The 27613-nt window shown below is 48.9% G+C and overlaps 1 protein-coding gene across 1 annotated transcript in view; it reads left to right on the forward strand.

Annotated features, from left to right (window-relative positions):
• The first annotated feature begins 7169 nt into the window (after window positions 1-7169).
• Window positions 7170-27613, forward strand: part of LOC139244056 (CD209 antigen-like protein C) — a 71481-nt gene continuing 51037 nt past the window's right edge. Inside the window, exons 1-2 of the mRNA XM_070870957.1 lie at window positions 7170-7274; window positions 8750-8869. Coding sequence (XP_070727058.1) covers window positions 7187-7274; window positions 8750-8869 — 208 coding nt within the window. The 5' untranslated portion in view covers window positions 7170-7186. The remainder of the gene's footprint in view (window positions 7275-8749; window positions 8870-27613) is intronic.

Here is a 27613-nt window from a genome sequence, read left to right on the forward strand (position 1 = left end):
ACGTCCATCAGGTACGTGTGCGATATCCTGTCAAAGGCTTCTCCTGGTCTAAGCTGATTAAGCAGGTGTCCACCCTCCTGTCCCACACGTAGGCGATCGTATCCCTGAGTAGCGCCAGGCTATCAGAGATCTTCCTGCCGGGGACAGCGCAGGTCTGGTCCGGGTGAATCACCAGCTCAAGAGCAGACTTGACCCTGTTGGCGATGACCTTTGACAGGATCTTGTAGTCCACATTGAGCAGCGAAATGGGCCGCCAGTTTTTGATTTCCTCCCTCTCCCCCTTCTGCTTGTAGATGAGGGTGATGATGCCTTTCCTCATTGATTCTGACATGCTGCCGGCCAGAAGCATACCTCCGTACACTTCCAGCAGGTCTGGGCCCATCCAGTCCCACAGAGCCGAATACAACTCGACCGGTAAGCCGTCGCTTCCGGGAGTTTTATTCGTCTCGAAGGAACGGACGGCCTTTGTCAGCTCGTCCAGGGTTAGCGGGTGGTCCAGACTCTCTCGCTTGCCGTCGTCTAAGACCTCCGAAATAGACGACAGGAACGACTGGGAGGCCTCGCGGTCTGTGGGCTTGACGTCATACAGCCTGGCATAGAAGGATTTGCTGATCCTCTGCATGTCGGGCTGTGAAGACGTCACAGAACCGTCTTCTTCCTTTAGGCCGGTGATCACAGAGCTCCCCCTGTGTACCTTTTGGAAGAAGGAGCGCGAACACGTCTCATCCTGCTAGACGGAGCAGACTCTGGAGCGGAAGATGATTTTGGAGGACTCTGAGGCAAAGAGCGAGGCTTGCTGGCCCTTCACCTCTTTGAGTTCCTCCGTGACATCGACCCCCATCGACTGCAGCAGGAGCAGGTTTTGCATGCTCTTCTGGAGTTGGGACAATTCCCTCTGTCTCCCTCTCGCCTCCTGAACACCTTTGAGGATGAAGAACCTCTTGATGTTCGTCTTGATTGTTTCCCACCAGTGCATCGGGGAATCGCAGAGGGGTTTTACGGTTCTCCAGCCTTTGTAATCCCTCTTGAGTTCCTCAGCGTTTTCCGGAGTCAACAGTTTCACGTTCAGCTTCCATATCCCTCTGCCAACTTTCTGGTTTTCCTGTGGGCGACAGTCGGCCAGTAGAAGGCAGTGGTCAGAGAAGAACACCGGCGTGACGTTGGTGGATCTGACCTTGAGCGTGTGGGACACAAACAGGAAGTCTATTCTGGAACGGACGGACCCGTCTGGTCTCGACCAGGTGTATCTGAGCGGTGCTCCGTTTGCAGGGTTGCTGAAGGCGTCGCACAGCTTGGCATCTTTTACCGCGTCCATCAGGAGTCTGGACGTGGTGCCCAGCTTGCTGTCGGCTCTGCTGGATCGTCCAGCCGCATCGATGATGCAGTTGAAGTCACCGCCCAGAATGACCGGCCTGGACGTTGCCAGTAGAAGTGGGAGCTGCTGGACGAGGGCCAGCCTCTCGTTCTTCACAGCTGGGGCGTAAACATTAATTAACCTGAGAGGGGAGTTTTTGTACATCCACATTATAATCTAATCTATTCTATTCGTCACTCTTGCTGAAGCGAATATTGTGCTCAATAACAGACAAGGTCCTGTTCTTTCCTTATCTTGTTACAATGGCTGTTTTATCAGTGGTACCGTGATAAACTATCTGCATCTATCTATCCGGCTCAGGCTTGCTTCTCTGTCCCATAATGCTTATTATATCAGCCATTTTCTATCAATGTATTGAGCCATTTTATGTTAATATATGTCTATACTTCATGGAACAGGAGCACACACTCCATGGAACGGGAGCACACACTCCATGGAATGGGAGCACACACTGCATGCAACGGGAGCACACACTGCATGCAACGGGAGCATACACTCCATGGAACGGGAGCATACACTCCATGGAACGGGAGCACAAAAAAGCAGAAACTAGTTGATTCATTACGTTATCGGTATTGTTAATCTCCATTGCGTAACACAGTCCTGTTGGGGAAGACAGAATTGAAGTTTATTCACTTCATTTAAAATGTAAAGTGTTGTTTCCTAACCCTGTCTTATGTGCGCACAAGGATCTGAGACAGACCTTTTGGTTTTGGAGGAATATTAAGTTGAAATTAATGAATTGCACCTTAACTAGTTTTACTTAGATCTCACATATATATTCACGTTCCCCAGTAATTAACGTAACAACTCCAGATACCTTAACTGCTGTCAACACTCACTCCTTATTTGCTCTCATACCCCTTAAAGCATCAATTCCCTGTTATGGGTGATGAGCTCGGCAGTGCCAATTGCCACATGACAATCACGTGTTGTGAACTCGGGAATGTTGACATCATTTACTGCAGTAGTTTACTGCAGTGGCCACTGTAGAAAACCAGTTTCATAATTTAATCAGACCCTCGGCTGTAAATTCAGGTGAGTTGGCCTCAGTTACACCAATTCAATTCATACCCAAAAACGGAGAAAGTCAATGAGGCAGAAATTGCTGAGTGGGGCATCTCGCGTGCTCCATTTGTAAGACTTTGTCCTCACCCTTCAGTTTGTGAACTGCTGGAAGTGCGAGTTGATAACGGTGAGTTAAATGTACACGGCATTATTAGTGTGTTGTGAGGACAATGAGCGTCTCGAGCCTCAGTGAATGATGGGACCGATAATCTGTTTCCTTAAACAATGCTGGAGAAAGAAACAGGAACAACAGAGTAGGGGAGCGAATTAGAGTCAAATTAGGTGCAGAAAGAGATTGAGAGGGAAAGAAAGACTGGATTAAAGAGAGATTGAAAAGAAAGTGACAAAGGAAAAGAAAGAAAATAAAATTAAAATTTTAAATTTTCAAAATCTCTGAGGACAATTTACTACCTGCAGGAATGAGAATCCACATTTCACATTATTCCCTTTCTGTGCCGGATAGGTTGAGTGGCATTGCAGTAACATAAACCTTTGCATTAAAAGGGTCTTTATGTCATTAGGGACCAGCCTAAACTCTCAAGTTTAAATTCCTTTTACTGCTCAAATGCAGCAATTTCTTGAATTTCTTGGTTTATCCCGAGACAGACACATGACACTTAAAAAAGTCACTTTCGATTCCTGGTTTCGCTCGCCACAGTAAGATTCTGTGTAAGATTCGAGCTGCTCCCTTGTCTTACTAATTACGAGATCCCAGAGTCTCGTGTCAGCAAATTTAACACTTTATTTATACAAGACATATCTTATACACCAATTATAGTAAAATACAAGTCCTGCACATCCACAGTAACTTATATCAGATCAGGTCAGCTTGCTGCATGAAACCTTGGTGTCCCACGTTCAATCTGCCCCCTGACACCAAGACTCTCACTATTTATACCCTTTAGTGAACAATCCATGTCACCGGTCCGACCCCTGACCTCACGCATGGTCACAGTGAAAAATTACAGCTGGTCCCCTTTCCTATCTGTGCTTCACAAGGACACATTCCTTGGTACCTTGCAGCTTCCGTTACATTCCTTCAGCAATTTTCTCATTACCCCGAAACTAACTTCCTGACTGTTCAGTACATTATTGATTATAATTTCACAAACTTAAGTATAAACGTCCACATTATAATCTAATTTATTCTATTAGTCACTCTTGCTGATGCTAATATTCTGCTCAATAACAGAAAAGGTCCTGTTCTTTCCTTATCTTGTTACAACGGCTGTTTTATCAGTGGTGCCATAATAAACTTTCTGCATCTGTTAATCCAGCTCAGGCTTGCTTCTCTTTCCCATAATGCTTATTATATCAGCCATTTAATATCAATATATTTAGCCATTTTCTGTCAATATATGTCGATATTCAATGGAAGGGGAGTATACACTCAATGGAAGGGGCCCAGGAGAGGCCCCGCACTCTCACCTCCCTGGGACCAGCACTCTCACCTCCCCTAGGCCCAGCACTCTCACCTCCCCTGGGCCCCAAACTCTCGCCTCTCCTGGGCCCAGCACTCTCACCTTCCCTGGGCCCAGCACTCTCACCTCCCCTGGGCCCAGCACTCTCACCTCCCCTGGGCCCCAAACTCTCACCTCCCCTGGGCCCAGCACACTCACCTCCCCTGGACCCCAAACTCTCGCCTCCCCTGGGCCCTGAACTCTCACCTCCCCTGGGCCCTGAACTCTCACCTCCCCTGGGACCTGAACTCTCACCTCCCCTGGGCCCCAAACTCTCACCTCCCCTGGGCCCAGCACTCTCACCTCCCCTGGGCCCAGCACTCTCACCTCCCCTGGGCCCCAAACTCTCACCTCCCCTGGGCCCAGCACACTCACCTCCCCTGGACCCCAAACTCTCGCCTCCCCTGGGCCCTGAACTCTCACCTCCCCTGGGCCCTGAACTCTCACCTCCCCTGGGACCTGAACTCTCACCTCCCCTGGGCCCCAAACTCTCACCTCCCCTGGGCCCAGCACTCTCGCCTCCCCTGGGCCCAGCACTCTCACCTCCCTGGGCCCTGAACTCTTGCCTCCCCTGGGCCCAGCACTCTCACCTCCCCTGGGCCCAGCACTCTCACCTCCCCTGGGCCCAGCACTCTCACCTCCCCTGGGCCCAGCACTCTCGCCTCCCCTGGGCCCAGCACTCTCGCCTCCCCTGGGCCCAGCACTCGTCGTTGCTCTGATGCTCGCTGCCTCTCCTCCTGCACCTGGGTCCCGACACCGGCGATGGTCCTGCCTGTGCTCAAATCGGCGACCTGGATTTTGATCCCGTCGCCCTCCTCAAAGCAGCCGTACTTCTGGATTAGCTCGCGCTGCTCCCTGCAGTGGCGAGCTCCTCCTTTTATCCCCGACTTGTTGCGATAGTGTTCTTTTGCAGGTCATGGGGCGCCATGCTGGGTCCTGGGTCCGCTGCTCCTTTTATCCCCGACCTGCTGCGGTCGTGTTCTCTCGCAGGTCGGGGGGCGTTGCTGATCAGAGGCAGAGGCAGCAATCAAACAAATTGCTCTGTCCTGGGTGGTGTTGAGCTTCTTGAGTGTTGTGCTGCACCCATCCAAGTGTGTGGTGAATATTCCACTACACTCCTGACTTGAGCCATGTAGATGGTGGGAGGAGAGCATGCTTGGGAATCTCAGAGATGCAGTAATCATAACCATCTTTAAAAAAGGGGACAAGTCTGACTGCGGCAACTACAGAGGAATCACCCTCCTATCAGCCAATGGGAAAGTCGTCGCTAGAGTCCTGCTCAACCGTCTTCTTCCCGTGGCCGAGGAGCTCCTCCCGGAGTCACAGTGCAGAGTTCGTCCCCTTCGGGGCAAAACGGACATGATTTTTGCAGGGCGACTGCTACAGGAAAAATGCAGAGAACAGCGCCAGCCCTTAGACATGGCCTTCTTCAACCTTACAAAGGCCTTTGACACTGTCAACCGCGAGGGTCTATGGAGTGTCCTCCTCCATTTCGGATACCCCCAAAAGTTCGTCACCATCCTCCGCCTGCTCCACGACGACATGCAGGCCGTGATCCTTACCCACGGATCCATCACAGACCCAATCCACGTCCAGATCAGGGTCAAATAGGGCTGCGTCATCGCCCCAACCCTCTTCTCAATCTTTCTCGCCGCCATGCTCCACCTCACAGTCAACAAGCTCCCCGCTGGAGTGGAACTAAACTACAGAACCAGTGGGAACCTGTTCAACCTGCGCCATCTCCAGGCCAACCTCTGTCGTCGAGCTACAGTATGCCGCCGACACCTGCATTTGTGCACATACAGAGGCTGCACTCCAGGACATAGTCGACGTATTTTTTGAGGTGTACGAAAGCATGGGCCTTACGCTAAATATCTGTAAGACAAAAGTCTTCCACCCACCTGTCCTCACCGCACAGCACTGTCCCCTAGTCATCGCGATCCACGGCGCGGCCCTGGACATTGTGGACCACTTCCTATATCTCGGGAGCCTCCTATCAACATGAGCAGGCATCAACGATGAGATCCAACACCGCCTCCAGTGCGCTAGTGCAGCCTTCGGCCACCTGAGGAAAAGAGTATTTGAAGACCAGGCCCTCAAAACTGTCACCAAGCTCATGGTCTACAGGGCTGTAGTAATACCTGCCCTCCTGTATGGCTCAGAGACATGGACCATGTACAGTAAGACACCTCAAGTTGCTGGAGAAATATCACCAACAATGTCTCCGCAAGATCGTACAAATCCCCTGGGAGGACAGGCGCACCATCATCAGCGTCCTCACTCAGGCTAACATCCCCAGCATTGAAGCACTTACCGCACTCGATCAGCTCCGCTGGGCAGGCCACATAGTCCACATGCCAAACACGAGACTTCCAAAGCAAGTGCTCTACTCGGAGCTCCTTCATGGCGATCGAGCCAAAGGTGGGCAGCAGAAACGCAACAAGGACACCCTTAAAGCCTCCCTGATAAAGTGCAACATCCCCACTGACACCTGGGAGTCCCTGGCCCAAGACCACCCTAAGTGGAGGAAGTGCATCCGAGAGGATGCTGAGCAACTCGAGTCTCCACGCCGAGAGCATGCAGACATCAAGCGCAGACAGCGGAAAGAGCATGCGGCAAACCAGTCCCACCCACCCTTCCCTCAACGACTATCTGTCCCACCTGTGACAGAATCTGTGGCTCTCGTATTGGACTGTTCAGCCACCAAAGAACTCACTTCAGGAGTGGAAGCAAGTCTTCCTCGATTCCGAGGGACTGCCTATGATGATAGTGAGATGGTGGAGGCTTTAAAGGCTGAGCAGGTGATCCCTCATCCTAGAGAATCCAGCCTCTGTCCGTGCAGCACTCCGGGTTGGTTCAGGTTTGAGATCAAAGCCTCAGTTAATTTGGACATGTCTCAGATGCTGCAAAATTCTGAAGTTAAATGTGTGGGAAAGTGACACAGGGTTTAATAGGATTGGATTCAAATCCACGCCCCATTTGCTACATAAATGAGGAACTTGAGATTCCACCGAAGTTTGTGCTGTAACTGGTTATACTGCACTGGGGAACTAAACAACAGCTGAATTAATTCTCTTTATTGGCACACTTATTATGCCCAATAGCATTGCAGGGAGCTGCAGGTCACTTTCACAAAGGGGTTCTTACTAACAGCAAAAAATATTTATAGTTGTGGTTTTTCAGAGAAAGCACAGCAAGAGGAACTGTGTGAGACAAAAGGTTCCATTTCTCTCACTGCCTCTCACATGTTCTTCAAAGACAAGAACTTCTTCCAGCTGATAATATGGAGCTCGACAATTATCAAAATCTCAACAATTTTCAACCTGATCGACAAAGAGAAGACAGAGGAAAACATGAAGCAGTGAAGCCAGGTACACATCAGTGATCTGATCATTATTGTATATTCAGTTTGAGTTAATTAGCTCGAATTCACTAACACCCTCAGATCAATTAACATCAGTGAAAAGGTCATTTCTCATTGGTTGAGAGAACGTGTTGTCAGGAAATTCCATTTCTTCAGAAAAACTCATGGATTTTAGAGCTGAACAGTGAATAAAGCAGTGGGGTCATAAACCCCAGTAACCATCCCTTTAACTGATGGTGTTGGCTCACACTGAAATCTGTGAGGAAGGTTTTGAAGTAAAGATGTTGGATGAGGGATGGTGAAAAGTTGAAGAAATGACGAGAATAGAGGGTTGAGATGAACGAATGGTCTTTATTCCTTGTACCTTGCAGATTACCCGAGTAAATGGTACTTTGTGTCTGTTGTTTGTAACTGTCCATAATGTGCGTCACTTCAATTTTGCTCAGTTTAGATCTCTAACCTGCTGTTGATAAATAAACATAAGAAATAGGAGCAGGAGTAGGCCATTCAGTCCCTCGAGCCTGAATAAATTTAAGACAGAAACAGACAGTTTCTTAAATGATAAGGGGTTATGGGGAACGGGCGGGGAAGTGGAGCTGAGTCCATGATCAGATCAGGCATGATCTTACTGAATGGCAGAGCAGGCTCAAGGGGCCATTAGGTCTACTCCTGTTCCTATTTCTTATGTTCTTATAGAGGCAGTGTAGAGGGTGCAGAGAAGATTTACAAGGATGATACCAGAAATGCGAAGGTATACATATCTGGAAAAGTTGGGTCTCTTTTCTCTTGAAAAAAGGTTGCGGGTTGACCTAATAGATTTAGATGAGGAAAGACGGGAGGAAGCTCTAGTGGAGCATAATCGCGGCATGTCCTGGTTGGGACGAATGGCCTGTTTCTGTGCTGTTTATCCTATTAATCCTATGAACAGAAAGACCTGTGGATTCAAATACAGAATTGTGTGAAAATCTGAGTGCAGATAAATGAAGCTTATAAAAAAAGACCAATAGCATATCGGGCAGCCCATTATAGAAGGGACATTAACTCCATAGAGAGCAGAAAGCAAATTCACCAGGGTACTGAAATCTGTGAGGAAAGTTTTGAAGTAAAGATGCTGGATGAGGGATGGTGAAAAGTTGAAGAAATGATGAGGATAGAGGTGAGAGATGAACAAATGGTCTTTATTCCTTGTACCTTGCAGATTACCCGAGTAAATGGTACTTTGTGTCTGTTGTTTGTAACTTGCGTCACTTCAATTTCCTGCACAGTGTAGATCTCTAACCTGCTGCTGATGAATGTTCTTGAATTGAAGAAATGTGCGTTCGATGGGCCCAGTCATGCAAAGTTTAAAAAATTCTAGTGTTGACAACAAGTCTCGGCTCCTCTGCCTCTTCTCCAGGTCCAAATGAGAAAAGGTTTGGAGCCTTTTCCACAAGACGGTTCCCTCTAATCCTTTCAGTGATGCCTTGCACTTACACTTTGCAGAACATGGTGTGCGATCAGCAGAGCCTGTCCGAGGAAAACAGTCATCTCTGGTCATCTACATTCTCCTGGGTCTCTCCATCCTGCTGTCTGTAGTCATTCTTGGCACTGCAGTTATACTGTGTAAGTTTTGTGAAATTTTAAACTTTGGAACTTATTGTTGTGAATTCTGCAATGACAGTTAACAAAGCTAATACAGCGATGTGCATGAATTAGCATGTATTAATAATGTAGGTACTGGGCCGGAATTTGCTGAAACAGTAACTGTGTGAATGCCGCACGCCACTATTAATGTACAAATCGGCCAATAACTTGTGGCGGGGAAGGGACACCCTGGATGATTTGCGCTGCTCTGACGTTACCTTCGCAAAAAACGATATCTCGCCCTTAATCTCCCCGTGAGTTTCCTGAGGTTGCTTCATAGGTACCCTGTTAACAATGTGATATTTGTCAATGAGTGCTCGTCAACCTCCCTGGTCTATAAAGTGAACAATTAAATGTCTGGAATCTTTTTCCGTCAATTAGTGAATTGTTGTTGGAGATTTTAAAAATGTCAAATTTAAAATTTTATTTTTTTCCTACTTTTCCTTCCTGTCTCCTTCCTCTGTCTCTCTTAAACCGATCTTTTGCTGACATTGAATTCACTCTCAGTCATTCCTAGTTCATTTCTCTGTGTTTAAATCTCATTAGTTAAGGAGTTAGCCTGTTGTTCCCGTCCTTCACTCAGGTCCTAGATGCCCCTTTGCCCTCGCCACGCTGCTATGAGCTCGAACTTCCAGCAAGTTACAGCACAAAAACCCTTTGCGCTGAAGGGGGCAGGAAAAGTCCAACTAACGGCACATGGTGCGAGTTGCCCCACTCCAGCAAAATTTGGCCCAATATTAATTCAGTAGTGGGACCGGGGACCAGTAACAGTAAAGGTGATCTTACTCGACAGTGTGGGGCAGGACACATAACCACACCTTGTAGTAAATACAAGCTCACTGATCGAACAGGGAATTGGTCACATCCTTACACTCCTGGGTTGAAGTTCCTTACAGCATTAGAGCAAAGATACACACATAGGGCTAGATTTTCGGTTCTGCTCATTTCAGGGTGGTAATAGCGGCAGGGCGGTAAAGTGAGCCTGGGTACAGTTTGCGTCTCAGTCAGCAAAATTCATCAGCTGGGCCCTGAGTGTGAGGCAGAGCGATAAGGGAGGCGTTACACCTATTTTAAGCCGGCTGACCAACTGAAAATCCATTGCCAAAGAGCCGGCCTCGGAGTGCTCCAGGAGAGGATTCTGTGGCAAAAATAAAATCGCACCTGAAAGCACAACAAACATTCCCAATACCTTAAACACCCCACAATAAGCTACATCGCAAAAATAAAACAAAACAAAACCATCACACTTATCTCATTCACCAATTCCAGCACTCACCGCTGCTGGGACAGCTCTGATCACCTGGTTTTCCAGGCCGTCTCACTGTGGCACACTACGGGACGCTATACGGTGAGCACACGGCAAATTTCAATGTACGAGCAAAATACTGTGGATGCTGGAATCTGAAATAAAACCAGAGAATGCTGGAAATCTCAACGGGTCAAGCAGCATCTGTGGAAAGAAAAACAAAGTTAACATTTCAGGTCGACGACCTTTCGTCAGAACTGCCAAATGTTCGAAAAGAACAGGTTCTCAAGCACTGAAAGGGGGAGAGTGAGAAAGAACAAAAGGGAAGGTCTGTGATAGGGTGGAAGGCAGGAGAGATTAGAGAGACAAAAGGGATGTTGGGTCAAATTGAAACGGTAATAGTAGAAGTTAGAAAAAAGTCAATCTGGATCATCATATGCAGTCTCTCGAAATCGAGGAAGACTTGCTTCCACTCTAAAAGTGAATTCTTGGGTGACTGAACAGTCCAATATGGGAATTACAGTCTCTGTCACAGGTGCGACAGACAGTCGCTGAAAGAAAGGGTGGGCGGGACAGGTTTGTCGCACGCTCCTTCCATTGCCTGCGCTTGATTTCTGTATGCTCTCGGCGACGAGACTCGAGGTGCTCAGCGCCCTTCCAGATGCACTTCCTCCACTTAGGGCGGTCTTTGGCCAGGGACTCCCAGGTGTCGGTGGGGATGTTGCATTTTATGAAGGAAGCTTTGGGTGTGTCCTTGAAACGTTCCCTCTGCCCACCTGGGGCTCGCTTGCCCTATAGGAGTTCCGAGTAGAGCCTTGCTTTGGGAGTCTTGTGCCAGGCATGCCAACAATGTGGCTTGCCCAACGGAGCTGGTCGAGTGTGGTCAGTGCTTCGATGCTGGGGATGTTGGCCTGATCGAGGACACTAACGTTGGTGCGTCTGTCCTCCCAGGGGATTTGCAGGATCTTGTGGAGACATCATTGATGGTATTTCTCCAGCGATTTGAGGTGTCTACTGTATATGGTCCACATCTCTGAGCCATACAGGAGGGCGGGATTGGGTGTGAATGGCAGAGTAATGACCAGCTGCCATTAGAGACAAAGATTAAAAAAACGGAGAAGAACAAAACATAAGATGGAGGGGGAAGACAGCCAAAGGTGGCCAGAGGTTATGCTCTGAAATTGTTGAACTTGATCTTGAGTTCAGAAGGCAGTAAAGTGCCGAAACGAAAGATGAGCTGCTGTTCCTCGAGCTTGCGTTGAGCTTCACTGGAACAGTGGAGGAGTCCGAGGATGGAGATATCAGAGTGGGAGTGGAGTGAAGGATTAAAGTGACAGGCGACCGGAAGCTCAGGGTCACACTGAACGGAGGTGTTCAGCAAAGCGGTCACCCAATCTACGCTTGGTCTTCCCAGTGTACAGGAGACCACATTGTGAGCAACGAATACAGTATACGAAATTGAAAGAAGTGCACGTAAATCGGTTTCACCTGGAAGGAGTATTTGGGGCCCTGGATAGTGGGAAGGGAGGAGGTAAAAGGTCAGGTGTTGCATCTCCTGCACTTGCACGGGAAGGTGCTGTGGGATGGGGAGGGGCTGCAGGGGGTGACTGCGGTGTGGACCAAGGTGTCCCGGAGGGAGCGGTCCCTTCAGAGCGCTGAGAGGGGAGGGGAGGGGAGGGGAAGATGTGATTGGTAGTGGGATCACACTGGAGGTGGCGGAAATGGCGGAGAATGATCCGTTGAACGTGCAGGCTGATGGCGTGAAAGGTGAGAACAAGGGGAACCCTGTTATGGTTCTGAGGGGAAGGGGTGAGAGTAGAGATGCAGGAAATAGAACGGGCACGGTCGAGGGCCATCTTAACCACGGCGGAGGGGAATCCTCGGCTGAGGAAAAAGACATATCAGAGGCATGAGTGTGAAAGGTGGCGTCATCAGAGCAGATGCAACGGAGACGGAGAAACTGGGAGAATGGAATGGAGTCCTTATAAGATGTGGGGTGGGAGGAAGTATAGTCTAGGCAGCTGTGGGAGTCAGTGGGATTCTAGTGGATACTGGTCGAAAGTCTATCCCCAGAAATAGAGACAGAAAAGTCGAGGAAGGGAAGGGAAGAGTCGGAGATGGATTATGTGAAGGTGAGGGAAGGGTGGAAATTGGATGCAAAGTGAATAACATTTTCTAGTTCAGGGCGAGAGCAGGAAACGGCACCGATACAGTCATCAATGTACCGGAAAAAGAGGTGAGGGAGGGGACCCGAGTAGGACTGGAACAAAGAATGTTCCACATATCCCACAAAAAGGCATAGATAGGACCCATGCGGGTTCCCATAGCAACACCTTTAATTTGGAGAAAGTGAGTGGAGTTAAAGGAGAAGTTGTTCAATGTGAGAACAAGTTCAGCCAGACGGAGGAGGGTGGTGATGGATGGGGACTGGTTGGGCCTCTGCTCGAGGATGAATCGGAGCGCCCTCAGGCCATCCTGGTGGGGGATGGAAATGTAGAGGGATTGGACGTCCATAGTGAAAAGGAGACGGTTGGGGCCAGGATACTGGAAACTGTTAAAATGACGAAGGGCGTCGAAGAGAGTGGACAAGGGGAGAAGAAAATAGAGTCGAGATAAGAAGAAATAAGTTCTGTGTGGCAAGAACAGGCTGAAACGATGGGTCTACCGGGGCAGTCCTGTTTGTGGATCTTAGGCAGGAGGTAGAAGTGGGCTGTGTGGTGTTGGGGAACTATGAGGTTGGTGGCTGTGGAGGGAAGATCTCCAGAGGAGATGAGGTCAGTGACAGTCTGGGAAATGATGGCTTGACGATCGGCAGTGGGGTCATGGTTCAGGGGGTGGTAGGAGGAGGTGTCAGAGAGTTGGCGATCAGCCTCTGCAAGGTAGAGGTCGGTTTGCCAAACAACAGCGCCGCCCTTGTCAACAGGTTTATTCACAAGGTTGGAGTTGGATCTGAGCGAGCGGATTGCTGCAAGTTCAGATAGAGGTAGGTTGGAGTGAGTGAGTGAGGGGAGCAGAGAAATTAAGATGGCCGATGTATCATCGGCAATTTGCAATGAAGAGGTCTAGAGAGGGTTCGAGGCCAGAGGGAGAGGTCCAGGTAGAGCGAGATTTCTGAAAGCGCGAGAAAGGGTCGGCTGTGTGGGGGGAAGACTCCTGGCCGAAGAAGTGGGCACGAAGGCGAAGGTGGTGGAAAAAGAGCTCAGCATTGTGCCGAGCTCGGAATTCATTGAGGTAGGGGCGTAAGGGGATGAAGCTCTGACCTTTGCTGAGGACTGATCGTTCGGGGTCAGAGAGAGGAAGGTCAGAGGCGACAGTGAAAACATGGCAGGGGATGAGATTGGAAGAAGGGATGGGATCAGGGGGAAGTGTCGGGGAGAAGGTTTCGGAGGGGCATTGGTGTCCAAGAGTTGTTGGAGTTTACAATCCTTGACACCTGAAAGGAAGGAAAAAGGTTTTTGGTGAAAGCGCCAGATTTCAAAGGATGCCGGTTTAATGCTCCCAGGCAGTGCTGCTCTGTGCCCCCGGCGGGACGCTGGGAGCTGGCCGGCCGCCCGGAAACCATCCCCGCCTCCATTACCGCCCCCTGGGGCACAAACATAGGCGGCAACATAGTGAAAATCCAGCCCCTACTAGGGAGACTCTTACCTCCTTCTGCCCGACAGTAACTGGACGGAATGAGACTGAAAAAAAGATCTGGATTTATATTACGTCTTTCAGACCACCGAACCTCTCAAAGTGCTTTTCAGCCAATGAAGTACTTTTTGGACTGTTATAAACCCAAGCAGTAAAGTTCCTGCTCGTTCACTGGCCCGCGGACATTTTAATGCTGATGTTTTCTTGGGTGGTTGAGGCACTTGTTTGACTCAGACGGGAGCCTCATGAATAAATGTAATTCGGAGTCCTGTGATGTACAAAAGAAGGCTAAACTATTTTAATAACTGACTGGGCAGAGCCTATTGAGCCACATCAGCCACCTGTTCTAATCCCACCGCTGTTTGCACCCCGCACTCTTTGCAATCTTCCTCTTTTTCACTTAAAGTCTAATTCCCTTTTAAAAGGATTTACGAGGGTAGATTCTGATCTGTGGAGATGTGAAGAACTGCAATGTGACTGCTGGCTGCTATTAGTGTGGAGGTCATTTCAACTTCCCTGGGAAACTGTGCTCAATGGAGGGGCTGCCCCACTCAGACCTGCCCCGTTACATCGCACTGACTGGGGGCATGTCTGGGGCTTTCCAGGACACGCCCAGGAATTCTGCCCATTGTGCTCGATAGACCCAGTGACAGGCACACTGCTGAGAGTGGGCACGGGTCCAGTTGTGTCCTGAAGAAGTCCCATGAATAATGAACACGGAGGTGATTGATCCTGAAGGGACTTATTACCTTCACAGAGTTTACCCTCTGATCCCTGAGGGGCAGGTCAACATTTTCAAATATTTATCTTTGCTTTTAGCCTCTGGGCCTTGTCATGGAGTTGCTCCTCAGTTCACCTGCTCAGTGCGGTGGACACCTCCATTGGGGAACTACAGCTGTGTGTGCCCACCTTGGATATCCCAATGACCCCATCCACAGGATTTGGGAAAGGATCAAGGAGACAGAAAAAGAGCAGCGAGAAGTCCCACCCCGCTGCACTTCTGTCCCCTCAAAGGGTCAACGGGAGCTTTGGGCCAAGGACTCTATCTCCATTCTCTTTGCAGCTCTTCACATCCCCACAGATCAAACCCAAGCCCATTACTTCCATCTCCATTTTTGTCTCTTCGCTCCTCTCTGCTCTCCTGTCTACTCCCCTTCCTATCACCCAGTCATGTCACCTTTCATTTTTCAAATGTCATTTGACCCCACAATTCCTTCTCCAACCCAGCCTACTGTCCTGGCAGTGTCAGGTTTGATCCCCCTTTGGATAAGCCCACAGCTTTCCCCTGTGCCTCTGTCGAAGGGTCTATTGAGGAACCCGTCACTGCCTCCTCACAAGTAGCAGCCTTCGCTGCCGCATCCTTCTCTTCCTTCCCACCCAGGCCATCCCTCGGGGCAAAGCTCATGACCCACCTTCCCATCCCGATCACAACAACAACAACAATAACTTGTGTTTATATACTGCCTTAAACATAGTAAGACGGTCCGAGTTACTTCACAGAAGCGTTATCAAACAAAATTTGACTCTAAGCCACATAAGGAGATATTAGGGCAGATGACCAAAAACGTGGCCAAAAAGGTAGGTTTCAAGGAGCATCTTAACGGAAAAAGGAGATGTAGAGAGGCAAAGGCAACAGAATTCCAGAGCTTAGGGCCTAGGCAACAGAAGGTACGGCTGCCAATAATTAAGCATTTAAAATTAGGGATGCCCAAGAGGACAGAAATAGAGGAGTGTAGATAGCTCGGGGAGTTGTGGGGCTGATGGAGATTATAGACATTGGGAGGGGCGAGGCCATGGAGGGATTTGAAAACAAGGATGAAAATTTTAAAATCGAGCTGTTGCTGAACTGGGAACCAATGTAGGTCAGCGAGCACAGGGGTGATGGGTGAGCAGGACTTGGTGTGAGTTAGGACACAGGCAGCCGACTTTTGGAAGATCTCAAGTTTACGCAGGGTAGAATGTGGGAGGCCGACCAGGAGTGCGTTGGAATAGTCAAGTCTCCAGGTAACATAGGCATGGATGAGGGTTTCAGCATGGATGAGCTGAGGCAAGGGCGGAGACGGAGGTGGAAATCGGCTGTCTTAGTTACGGCGCAGATATGTGGTCGGAAGCTAATTTCAGGATGAAATATGACACCAAAGTTGCGAACAGTCTGGTTCAGCCTCTGACAGATGCTATGGAGAAGGATGGAGTCAGTGGCTAGCGAACGGAGATTGTGGCTGGAATTTTCTGTGGGAAGAGTGGGTGGGTTGGAAATGAAAGTTGAAACAAATGTAAAAGCCGACCCCAATCAGCCTCCAACCTGCCCACTTTCACCGAGGTGGGATAGGGGCATGGGGCCAACCCACTGCCAAGAGGAGGGTTGGCAATTTAAATATTATAATGAGGCCTGAAGCCTCTACTTTAACCAACTTAGCCAGTTTTACTGCAGACGGCTGAGATCCCGGGGCTTGGGATTCCCGGTGGCTGCAATGAGGCGGCCTCAGCCTTGGGGAGCAATGCTGATGGGACGGGAGGAGCAGGAACGCTTGCTCCTGGCACCCCTCGCTCCCCCAGCATCAGCCCGCAACACCCCAACCCCGGGGTCAGGGATCCGACATCCCGAGGGGTCATACCCTGGGCCTGGAACACACCCACCCCCCCGGGGTCAGGGATCCGACCTCCCGAGGGGTCATACCCTGGGCCTGGAACACACCCACCCCCCCGGGGTCAGCGATCCGACCTCCCGAGGGGTCATACCCTGGGCCTGGAACACACCCACCCCCCCGGGGTCAGCGATCCGACCTCCCGAGGGGTCATACCCTGGGCCTGGAACACTTACCGCCCCCCCCTCCCCGCCCACCCCCGGGGTCAGGGATCCAACCTCCCGAGGGGTCATACCCTGGGCCTGGAACACTCCCCCCGGGGTCAGGGATCCGACCTCCCGAGGGGTCATACCCTGGGCCTGGAACACTCCCACCCCTCCGGGGTCAGCGATCCGACCTCCCGAGGGGCCATACCCTGCGCCAGGAACAATTACCGCCCGAACCCCCCACACCCGGACACAGGGATTGGAACCCCTGTCCCCACTATCCTGGGCCCACCACTTACCTGTTGCTGCGGTCTCCTTCTCTGAGTTTCCCACACGACTGGAAGCCAGCCCACCACTCAGGGAACCCACCCTGAAGTCGCACACGATCTGTGAAGTCACTCCACACTTGCGGGTTTCCCACCATATCCCGGGTCTCTCCGCACTGTGTGGGTGGGACTCAGAAAAATCCAAATATTTAATTGCAGGAAATTTCAGCTGATTAAGTATTGGATGTCAGATAAGCAGTCTGACAACTTAGAGACCATGGAGGGGTCAAGAGAAGTGAGGTAGAGCTGGCTGTCACAGCATACATGTGGAAACTGATGCTGTGTTTTTGGATGATGTCGCTGAAGGGCAGCATAAGGATGAGAAATAGGAGGGGGCCAAGGATAGATCCTTGGAGGACACCAGAGGTAACGATGTGGGAACGGGAAGAGAATCCATTGCAGGTGACTCTCTGGCTACAATTAGCTGGATAAGAATGGAAGCAGGCGAGTGCAGTCCCACCCAGCTGGATGAAGGTGGGAAGGCGTTGGAGGAGGATGGAGTGTTCAACCGTGTCAAAATCTGCAGGCAGGTCAAGAAGGGAAAGTTTATCTTTGCCACCATCACAAAGGCTGTCATTTGTAACTTTGATAAAAGCTGTTTTGGTTCTGTGGCAGTGGTGGAAACCTGATTGGAGGGATTCAAACCTGGAGCTCCGGGGGAGGCGACAACACGATGAAAGACTCTGGAAGGGAAAGGGAGGATGGAGATGGGCAGGAAGTTTGCAAGCTCGTTGAGTCCAGAATTGGTTTTTTTGAGGAAAGGGAGACAGTACCCGAGGAGAACCGTTAACAATATCAGCTACATATTGATCCTGGAATAGTGATCAGTTTTGGAAGGCGAGAGCAAAACCCGATAATGCTTTATGTGGCTCAGCCATATCGGAGAGTGAATGGCTAAACCAGTTGTCTGCCATATCCATTCAAGTACCAGGCAGAACGGACAGGGTGGGAGTGTAATGGTTTTAACAGAGACGGGAGCATCAACGGTGGTGGTCAGGGTGTGGTTGAGCAGGTCGGTAGCTGCAGAAATGTCAGATTGAATCGAGGGCCAAAGGCTGGACAGTTTGGATTTTGTAAGCGCAGTTGTAAGTGATGTGGGTGAGAGTTTTTTTCCCGGGGCGGACACAGAAGGAAGTAGGGTCAGGGCGGGCCTGGGGCAGGGGGGGCAGGGGTCAGGGGGGGAGGGGGTGATGTGGTGGAGAGCAATACAAGGAAGTGGTCAGAGATGGCCTTATCTGTGAGTGACACGATGGGAGTAGCGAGGCCACGAGAGATCAAGGTGAGACCAAGGACGTGGATATGTGTTGGGGAGTTTATGTGGAGAAAGAGATTAAGGGAGGAGGGTAGTGAAATCATAGGAGAGAAAACATGATGGATTGAGATGGAGGTTAAAATCATTGGGGATGAGAAATTGCTTGGTGCAGAGGCTGAGGGAGGGAGCACTAAAGATAATCTCGCTGATAAAATGTTTATGGTGCTTGGCTGGGTGGTGGAGAACGAGAATTTTAAATGAGATGTGAGGCGGGTGGAATGAGGTGAGATGCTCAAAGGAGGAGAAAGTACCAGAGGAGTAGGAGGACAGACCAAGGGGCACTTCCCTGCCCATTTACCATAATCTCTTATCCCCATATCATTCAAGAAACTGTCTATTTCTGTCTTAAATTTATTCAATGTCCCAGCTTCCACAGCTCTCTGAGGCAGCAAGTTCCACAGATTTACAAACCTCTGAGAGAAGAAATTTCTCCTCATCTCAGTTTTATATGAGCGGCCACTTATTCCAAGATTATGCCCTCTAGTTCTAGTCTCCCCCATCAGTGGAAACATCCTCTCTGCATCCACCCTGTCAAGCCCCCTCATAATCTTATATGTTTCGATAAGATCACCTCTCATTCTTCTGAATTCCAATGAGTAGAGGCCCAACCTACTCAACCTTTCCTCATAAGTCAACGACTCATCCCCGGAATCAACTGAGTGAACCTTCTCTCAACTGCCTCCAAAGCAAGTATATCCTTTCGTAAATATGGAAACCAAAACTGTACGCAGTATTCCAGGTGTGGCCTCAGCAATACCTTATATATCTGTAGCAAGACTTCCCTGCTTTTATACTCTATCCCCTTTGCAATAAAGGCCAAGATACCATTGGCCTTCCTGATCACTTGCTGTACCTGCATACTATCCTTTTGCGTTTCATGCACAAGTACCCCCAGGTCCCGCTGTACTGTGGCACTTTGCAATCTTTCTCCATTTAAATAATAACTTGCTCTTTGATTTTTTTCTGCCAAAGTGCATGACCTCACACTTTCCAACATTATACTAATTCTGCCAAATTTTTGCCCACTCACTTAAACTGTCTCAGTCCTTTTGCAGATTTTTGTGTCCTCACACATTGCTTTTCCTCCCATAAAAACATAGAAGCATAGAAACATAGAAACATAGAAACATAGAAAATAGGCGCAGGAGTAGGCCATTCGGGCCCTCGAGCCTGCACCGCCATTCAATAAGGTCATGGCTGATCATTCCCTCAGTACCCCTTTCCTGCTTTCTCTCCATACTCATTGATCTCCTTAGCCGCAAGGGCCATATCTAACTCCCTCAAGGCCCTGTCCAACTGCAGTAAGACCTCCCTGCTCCTGTACTCAAATCCCCTAGCTATGAAGGCCAACATACCATTTGCTTTCTTCACCGCCTGCTGTACTTGCATGCAAACTTTCAATGACTGACGTACCATGACACCCAGGTCTCGTTGCACCTCCACTTTTCCTAATCTGCCGCCATTCAGCTAATATTCTGCCTTTGTGTTTTTGCCCCCAAAATGGATAACCTCACATTTATCCACATTATACTGCATCTGCCATGCATTTGCCCACTCACCTAACCTGTCCAAGTCACCCTGCAGCCTCTTAGTGTCCCCCTCACAGCTCACATCGCCACCCAGTTTAGTGTCATCTGCAAACATGGAGATATTACACTCAATTCCTTCATCCAAATCGTTAATGTATATAGTAAAGAGCTGGGGTCCCAGCACTGAGCCCTGCGGCACTCCACTAGTCACTGCCTGCCATTCTGAAAAGGACCCGTTTATCACAACTCTCTGTTTCCTGTCTGCCAACCATTTCTCTATCCACGTCAGTATATTACCCCCAATACCATGCGCTTTGACTTTGCACATCAATCTCTTGTGCGGGAACTTGTCAAAAGCCTTTTGAAAGTCCAAGTACACCACATCCACTGGTTCTCCCTTGTCTACTCTGCTGGTTACATCCTCAAAAAATTCCAGAAGATTTGTCAAGCATGATTTCCCTTTCATAAATCCACGCTGACTTGGACCGATCCTGTCACTGCTTTCCAAATGTGCTGCTATTTCATCCTTAATGATTGATTCCAACATTTTCCCCACGACTGATGTCAGGCTAACCAGTCTATAATTATCCATTTTCTCTCTCCCTCCTTTTTTAAAAAGTGGTGTTCCATTAGCTACCCTCCAGTCCATAGGAACTGATCCAGAGTCGATTGACTGTTGGAAAATGATCACCAATGCATCCACTATTCCTAGGGCCACTTCCTTAAGTACTCTGGGATGCAGACTATCAGGCGCCGGGGATTTATCAGCCTTCAATCCCATCAATTTCCTTCACACAATTTCCCGCCTTATAAGGATATCCTTCAGTTCCTCCTTCTCACTAGACCCACTGTCCCCTAGTACATTCGGAAGGTTATTCGTGTCTTCCTTCGTGAAGACCGAACCGAAGTATTTGTTCAATTGGTCTGCCATTTCTTTGTTACCCATTATAAATTCACCTGAATCCGACTGCAAGGGACCCACATTTTTCTTCACTAATTATTTTCTCTTCACATATTTATAGAAGCTTTTGCAGTTCTTTGTATCGTCAGCAAACTTGGCTTACACTCAGTCCCTTCTTCCAAGTCGTTAATATAGATTGTAAATAGTTGGAGTCCCAGCACTGATCCCTGCGGCACCCCACTAGTTACTGGTTGCCAACCCGAGAATGAACCATTTATCCTGACACTCTGTTTTCTGTTAGTTATCCAATCCTCTATCCATGCTAATATATTACTCCCAACCCCGTGATCTTTTATCCAGTGCAGTAACCTTTTATGTGGCACCTTGTCAAATGCTTTCTGGAAGTCCAAATACGCCACATCCACTGGTTCCCCTTTATCCACCCTGTTCGTTACATCTTCAAAGAACTCCAGCAAATTTGTCAAACACGACTTCCCCTTCATAAATCCATGCTGACTCTGCTTGACCGAATTTTGCTTTTCCAAATGTTCTGCTACTGCTTCTTTATTAATGGACTCCAACATTTTCCCAATCACAGATGTTAGGCTAACTGGTCTATAGTTTCCTGCTTTTTGTCTGCCTCCTTTTTTAAATAGGTGCGTTACATTTGCAGTTTTCCAATTTGTTGGGACTTTCCCAGAATCCAGAGAATTTTGGTAAATTACAACCAATGCATCCACAGTCCCTGTCGCTACTTCTCTTACGACCCAAGTGTTATATATGTATACTTGTATTTACTCTGTATCGCCACCAGAGGGCTCATCCCCTGGAGTCTCAAGGGATCCCATAATCCCTTGGGAGCACAGGTATTTAAGGAGGCTTCACAGGTTGGAGAGGCACTCTGGAGGCCTGCAATAAAAGACTAAGATCACACTTTACTTTGAGCTCACAGTGTTCAGTCTGACTCTTTCTCCATACACAACAACTGGCGATGAGATACAGATAACGAACCCAAAGATGCAGAGAACAGTGGGCATCCTGGAGAAATTCTCGGAGGGAGATGATTGGGAAACTTTTGTGCAGCGACTCAACCAATACTTCATGGCCAACGAGCAAGATGGGGAAGAGAGTGCTGCCAAATGAAGGGTGATCCTCCTCACCGTCTGTGGGGCACCAACGTATGGCCTCATGAAGAATCTGCTCACTCCAGCGAAACACATGAAGAAATTGTACATGAAGACTGGTCCGAGAGTATTTGAACCCAAAGGAAAGCGTTCTGATGGCGAAGTACTGGTTCTACACCTACAAAAGTTCTGAAGGCCAGGAAGTGGCGAGTTATGTCGCCGAGCTAAGATGCCTTGCAGGACATTGCGAATTTGAAGGACATTTGGAGCACATGCTCAGAGACTTTTTCGTACTTGGCATTGGCCACGAAACCATACTTCGCAAACTTTTGACTGTAGAGACCCCAACCTTGAGTAAGACCATCGCGATAGCCCAGGCGTTCATGACCACCAGTCACAATACGAAGCAAATCTCTCAGTACACAAGTGCTGCTCCAAGTACTGTGAACAAAGTGATGTTGTTTTCGAATCGTAACATACAGGGCAGGTCACACATACCTGCAGCTGCACGTCCGCAGATGTCTCAGAGTCCACCATCAAGGATGATGAATGCAAGGCCATTAACACCTTGTCGGCACTGCGGGGGTGATCATCGTTTCCATTCATGTTAATTCAAAGAGTATGTTTGCAAGGGCTGTGGAACAATGGGACACCTCCAACGAGTGTGCAGGCGAGCTGTAAAGCCTGTTAAACCTGAAAACCACCATGTTGCAGAGGAGGACAGATCCATGGAGGATCACAACGAACCAGAGCCTCAGATCGAGGAGGCAGAGGTACATGGAGTGCACATATTCACCACGAATTGTTCCCTGATAATGCTGAATGTTGAACTAAATGGACTTCCGGTGTCAATGGAGCTGGACACGGCACGAACCAGTCCATCATGGGCAAAAAAGATTGTGAAAGGTTGTGGTGCAACAAGGCCTCAAGGCCAGTCTTAACTCCAGTTCGCACAAAACTAAGAACTTACACAAAAGAACTGATTCCTGTAATCGGCAGTGCTACCGTAAAAGTCTCCTACGATGGAGCGATGCACAAGCTACCACTCTGGGTTGTACCGGGTGATGGTCCCACGCTGCTCGGCAGGAACTGGCTGGGTAAGATACGCTGGAACTGAGAAAACATCAGAGCGCTATCGTTTGCTGACGAAACTTCATGTGCCCAGGTCTTAAACAAATTTCCTTTGCTGTTTGAACCAGGCATCGGGAAATTCGAAGGAGAAAAAGTGCAGATCCACCTAATTCCAGGGGCACGACCCATCCATCAAAAGGCGAGAGCAGTACCATTCATGATGAGAGAAACGGTAGAGATCGAGCTGGACCGGCTGCAAAGAGAGGGTGTAATTTCCCCGACCGAGTTCAACGAGTGGGCCAATCCTATCATCCCAGTCCTCAAGGGAGACGGCACCATCAAAATCTGTGGCGATTGCAAAGTAACTATCAATCGTTTCTCCCTGCATGACCAATACTCACTACCAAAGGCCGACGACCTCGTTGCAACGCTGGCAGGAGGAGAGACGTTCACGAAGCTGGATCTGACTTCAGCCTACATGACGCATGAACTGGAGGAATCATCGAAGGACCTCACCTGCATCAACACGCACAAAGGTCTTTTTGTTTATAACAGATGCATGTTCGGAATCCGATCGGCAGCGGCGATATTCCAGAGAAACATGGAAAACTTACTGAAGTCGGTCCCGCACACCGTGGTCTTCCAGGACGACATCTTGGTCACAGGTCGGAACACAGTCGAGCATCTGCAGAACCTGGAGGAGGTTCTGAGTCGACTCAACCGCGTGGGGCTCAGGTTAAAATGCTCGAAGTGCGTTTGCTGGCACCTGAAATGGAGTTCCTGGGAAGGAGGATTGCGGCGGACAGCATCAGGACCACCAACGCGAAAACGGAGGCAATCGAGAACGCACCGAGACCACAGAACGTGATGGAGCTGCGTTCGTTTCTGAGACTCCTGAACTACTTTGGTAACTTCTTACTGGGTCTCAGCACACTGTTTGAGCCACTGCATGTCTTACTATGAAAAGGGGATGAATGGGTTTGGAGCAAAAGCCAAGAAAATGCCTTTGTAAAAGCGAGAAAATTGTTATGCTCAAACAAATTGCTTGTGTTGTATGATCCATGTAAGTGTTTGATACGAGCATGTGATGCATCGTCATATGGCGTCGGGTGTGTATTGCAACAAGCTAATGATTTCAGGAAACTGCAACAGTTGCTTATGCATCCAGGAGTCGGTCCAAGGCTGAGAGAGCCGATAGCCTGATTGAGAAAGAAGCGTTAGCTTGTGTTTATGGTGTAAAGAAAATGCATCAATACTTGTTTGGGCGAAAATTCGAATTGGAAACGGACCATAAGCCACTTGTATCCCTGTTTTCCGAGAGTAAAGGGATAAATACCAACGCATTGGCCCGCATCCAGAGATGGGCGCTCACGATGTCCGCATACAACTACACCATCCGCCACAGGTCAGGCACAGAAAACTGCACCGATGCTCTCAGTAGGCTGCCATTGCCCACCACGGGGGTGGAAATGGCACAGTCCGCAGATCTAACCATAGTTATAGAAGCATTTGAGAGTTAGCAATCACCCATCACTGCCCGGCAGATCAAAACCTGGACAAGCCAGGACCCCTTATTATCTCTAGTCAAAAGCTGTGTGCTTCACGGGAGCTGGTCCAGTGTCCCAGTGGAAATGCAGGAAGAGATAAAGCCGTTCCAGCGGTGCAAGAATGAAATGTCTATACAGGCAGACTGCCTTCTGTGGGGCAATCGAGTAGTGGTCCCCAAGAAGGGCAGAGGTACCTTCATCAATGACCTCCACAATACCCACCCAGGCATCGTAATGATGAAAGCAATAGCCAGATCCCATGTGTGGTGGCCCGGTATCGATGCGGACTTAGAGTCCTGCGTTCACAGATGTAATACATGCTCGCAGTTAAGCAATGTACCCAGGGAAGCGCCATTAAGTTTATGGTCTTGGCCCTCCAAACCATGTTCTGGGTACACATCGACTGTACAGGCCCGTTCAATGTTCCTTGTGGTTGTAGATGCGTACTCCAAGTGGATTGAATGTGAGATAATGTCGGCTAGCACGTCCGCTGCCACTACGGAAAGCCTGCGGGCCATGTTTGCCACAAACGGCCTACCCGATGTCCTGGTGAGCGACAATGGGCCATGTTTTACCAGTGCTGAGTTCAAAGAATTCATGACCCGTAACGGGATTAAACATGTCACATCTGCCCCGTTTAACCAGCGTCCAATGGTCAGGCAGAGAGAGCAGTGCAAACCATCAAGCAAGGCTTGAAGAGGGTAACTGAAGGCTCACTGCAGACTCGCCTTTCCCGAGTCCTGCTTAGCTACCGCACGAGACCCCACTCGCTCACTGGGATCCCACCTGCTGGACTGCTCATGAAAAGAGCACTTAAGACAAGGCTCTTGTGAGTTCACCCTGATCTACATAAACAGGTAGAGAGCAGGTGGCTTCAACATAGTGCATACCATGAGAGCGCAAATGTGTCATGCGAGATTGAAGTCAAAGATCCTGTATTTGTATTAAATTATGGACAAGGTCCCAAGTGGCTTCCCGGCACTGTCGTGGCCAAAGAGGGGAGCAGGGTGTTTCGGGTCAAACTTTCAAGTGGACTCATTCACCGGAAACACTTGGACCAAATCAAACTCAGATTCCCGTACTATCCTGAGCAACCCACCTTGTACCCTACCTTTTTTGATCCCCCTACACACCAGTGGCAACCAGCACCACGGTTGACCACAAAACAGAACCCATCATCCACAGCAGCCCAGTAGGGCCCAACACACCAGGCAGCCCAGCAAGGCCAGCTGCACAGCAGCCCAGCGAGGGCCCAAAAAATGATTCAACAACATCAGCTTTCACACCGAGACGATCAACCAGGACAAGAAGGGCTCAGATCGACTCACATTGTAAATAGTAACACTATTGACTTTGGCGGGGGTGGGGGCAGGGGGCGGAGTGGTGTTATTGTGTGTGTACTTGTATTTACTCTGTACAGCCACCAGAGGGCTCATCCCCTGGAGTCCCAAGGGATCCCATAATCCCGTGGGAGCACAGGTATTTTAGAAGGCTTCACAGGTTGGAGAGGCACTCAGGAGACCTGCAATAAAAGACTACGGTCACACTTTACTTTGAGCTCACAGTGTTCAATCTGACTCTTTCTCCATGCACAACACCATAGATGCAAGCCATTTCCGGAACCTAGTGAACCTTCTCTGAACTCTCCCCAAAGCAAGTATATCCTTTCGTAAATATGGAAACCAAAACTGCACACAGTATTCCAGGTGTGGCCTCACCAATACCCTGTATAACTGTAACAAGATTTTCCTGCTTTTATACTCCATCCCCTTTGCAATAAAGGCCAAGGTTCCATTAAATAAATAATAAACGCATGTCCATGAACTGGACAATTTAAAAACAATAGATTTTTACAGCACAGAAGGAGGCCATTCAGCCCACGACGTGAGCTGGCTCTCAGAGAGAGCTGTTCACTCTGTCTCTTTCACCTGTCCCTTCTCCATACCCTTCGAAATATTATTTTTGTAAAATCTAACCAAGTCCCTTTTAAAAGCTGAATTCTGATCTGGATTCAGCTTCCACCACTATTTCTGGTCGGGAATTCCATGTCTTAAAAACAGTTTGCATGAAACAGTTCCGAACCTCTCCCTTCACTGTGTCGGTGATCATCTTCAATTGAGGCCCTCTCGATCCCAACTCACCAACCAGCGGAAATAGTTTTGCCTGTTTTCTCTGTGAAAATATCTCAAAATTCAAAAGCAAAATTGATCTTGCTCTACAAACACTGCCACACGATCTTAAGTCTTGTTCTTCTTTCAGTTAGAGGATCGTCTGGGCAGACAGAAAGCCCACTCGCTGAATTTTTTTTTCTTCTTTTTTTCTTTTTTTCGTAGCCAATCTTTCCAATTCTTTGTCAGATCACAAACGCCAGAGGTCACCTTGCACACATCAAGGATCACCCTGCGCTAATGCTCTTAGCCAAAAGGCCTAGAGCCCAAGCACCGTTCCTGGAAGTACTGCAATACCAGGTTCGTGCCATGGAGGTGGATGGGTCAGCCACCCCACCCACCTCACACTTCACAGCTGAAGGACAGTAAGTTTAATAACCAGCAGAGAGACCTTTGATCTCCAATTATTCATACTGGAAACTATCTGAATGGTGACACTGGGATCAGGTGATTGATAATACTGCACAGCTACTTATCACCGGCTCTGGTTACTAAATACATTTGGATCAGGTGTGATCATCAAACGATTCTGAACAGCGATAAGGAGATGTGGATTCTGATCTCTAAAATACCAGACATTTACAGTTTTACATAGCGGTACAGTTGCTGTACCTTTTGTTGAGAATGTACTAGAGGGGCTGACACTGGTGCAGGGAGGGCATGTGTTGGTATGGCTGTACATTCTGGTATTGTAGTGCTGCTGATACACATTTCAGCACATTGGGTTTGGCTGACAGTGGGCACATTCAGGGTCTGGCTATGAAGGGGGCACTTGGGACCACACTACCTTGTCCCGACTGATTGCTGTGACACTTGTGACACATCTAACTGTGGGCCTTTACATTGTTGAGTTGGAATGGTGTCAGGATCAGCTGCACTCCCTATCAGATAAGATATAAGTAGCAGAGTTTTCGATGAACTGAAGGTTATGCAGGGTGGAAGTCGGCCAGGAAAGCATTGGGATAATGGATCCACAACCCTCAGAGAAGAAATTCCTCCTCATCTCAGTTTTAAATGGGCGGCCACTTATTCTAAGATTATGCCCTCTAGTTCTAGTCTCCCCTATCAGTGGAAA

Source organism: Pristiophorus japonicus, unplaced genomic scaffold (genome assembly GCF_044704955.1).
Source record: "Pristiophorus japonicus isolate sPriJap1 unplaced genomic scaffold, sPriJap1.hap1 HAP1_SCAFFOLD_201, whole genome shotgun sequence".
Lineage (NCBI taxonomy): Eukaryota > Metazoa > Chordata > Chondrichthyes > Pristiophoridae > Pristiophorus > Pristiophorus japonicus.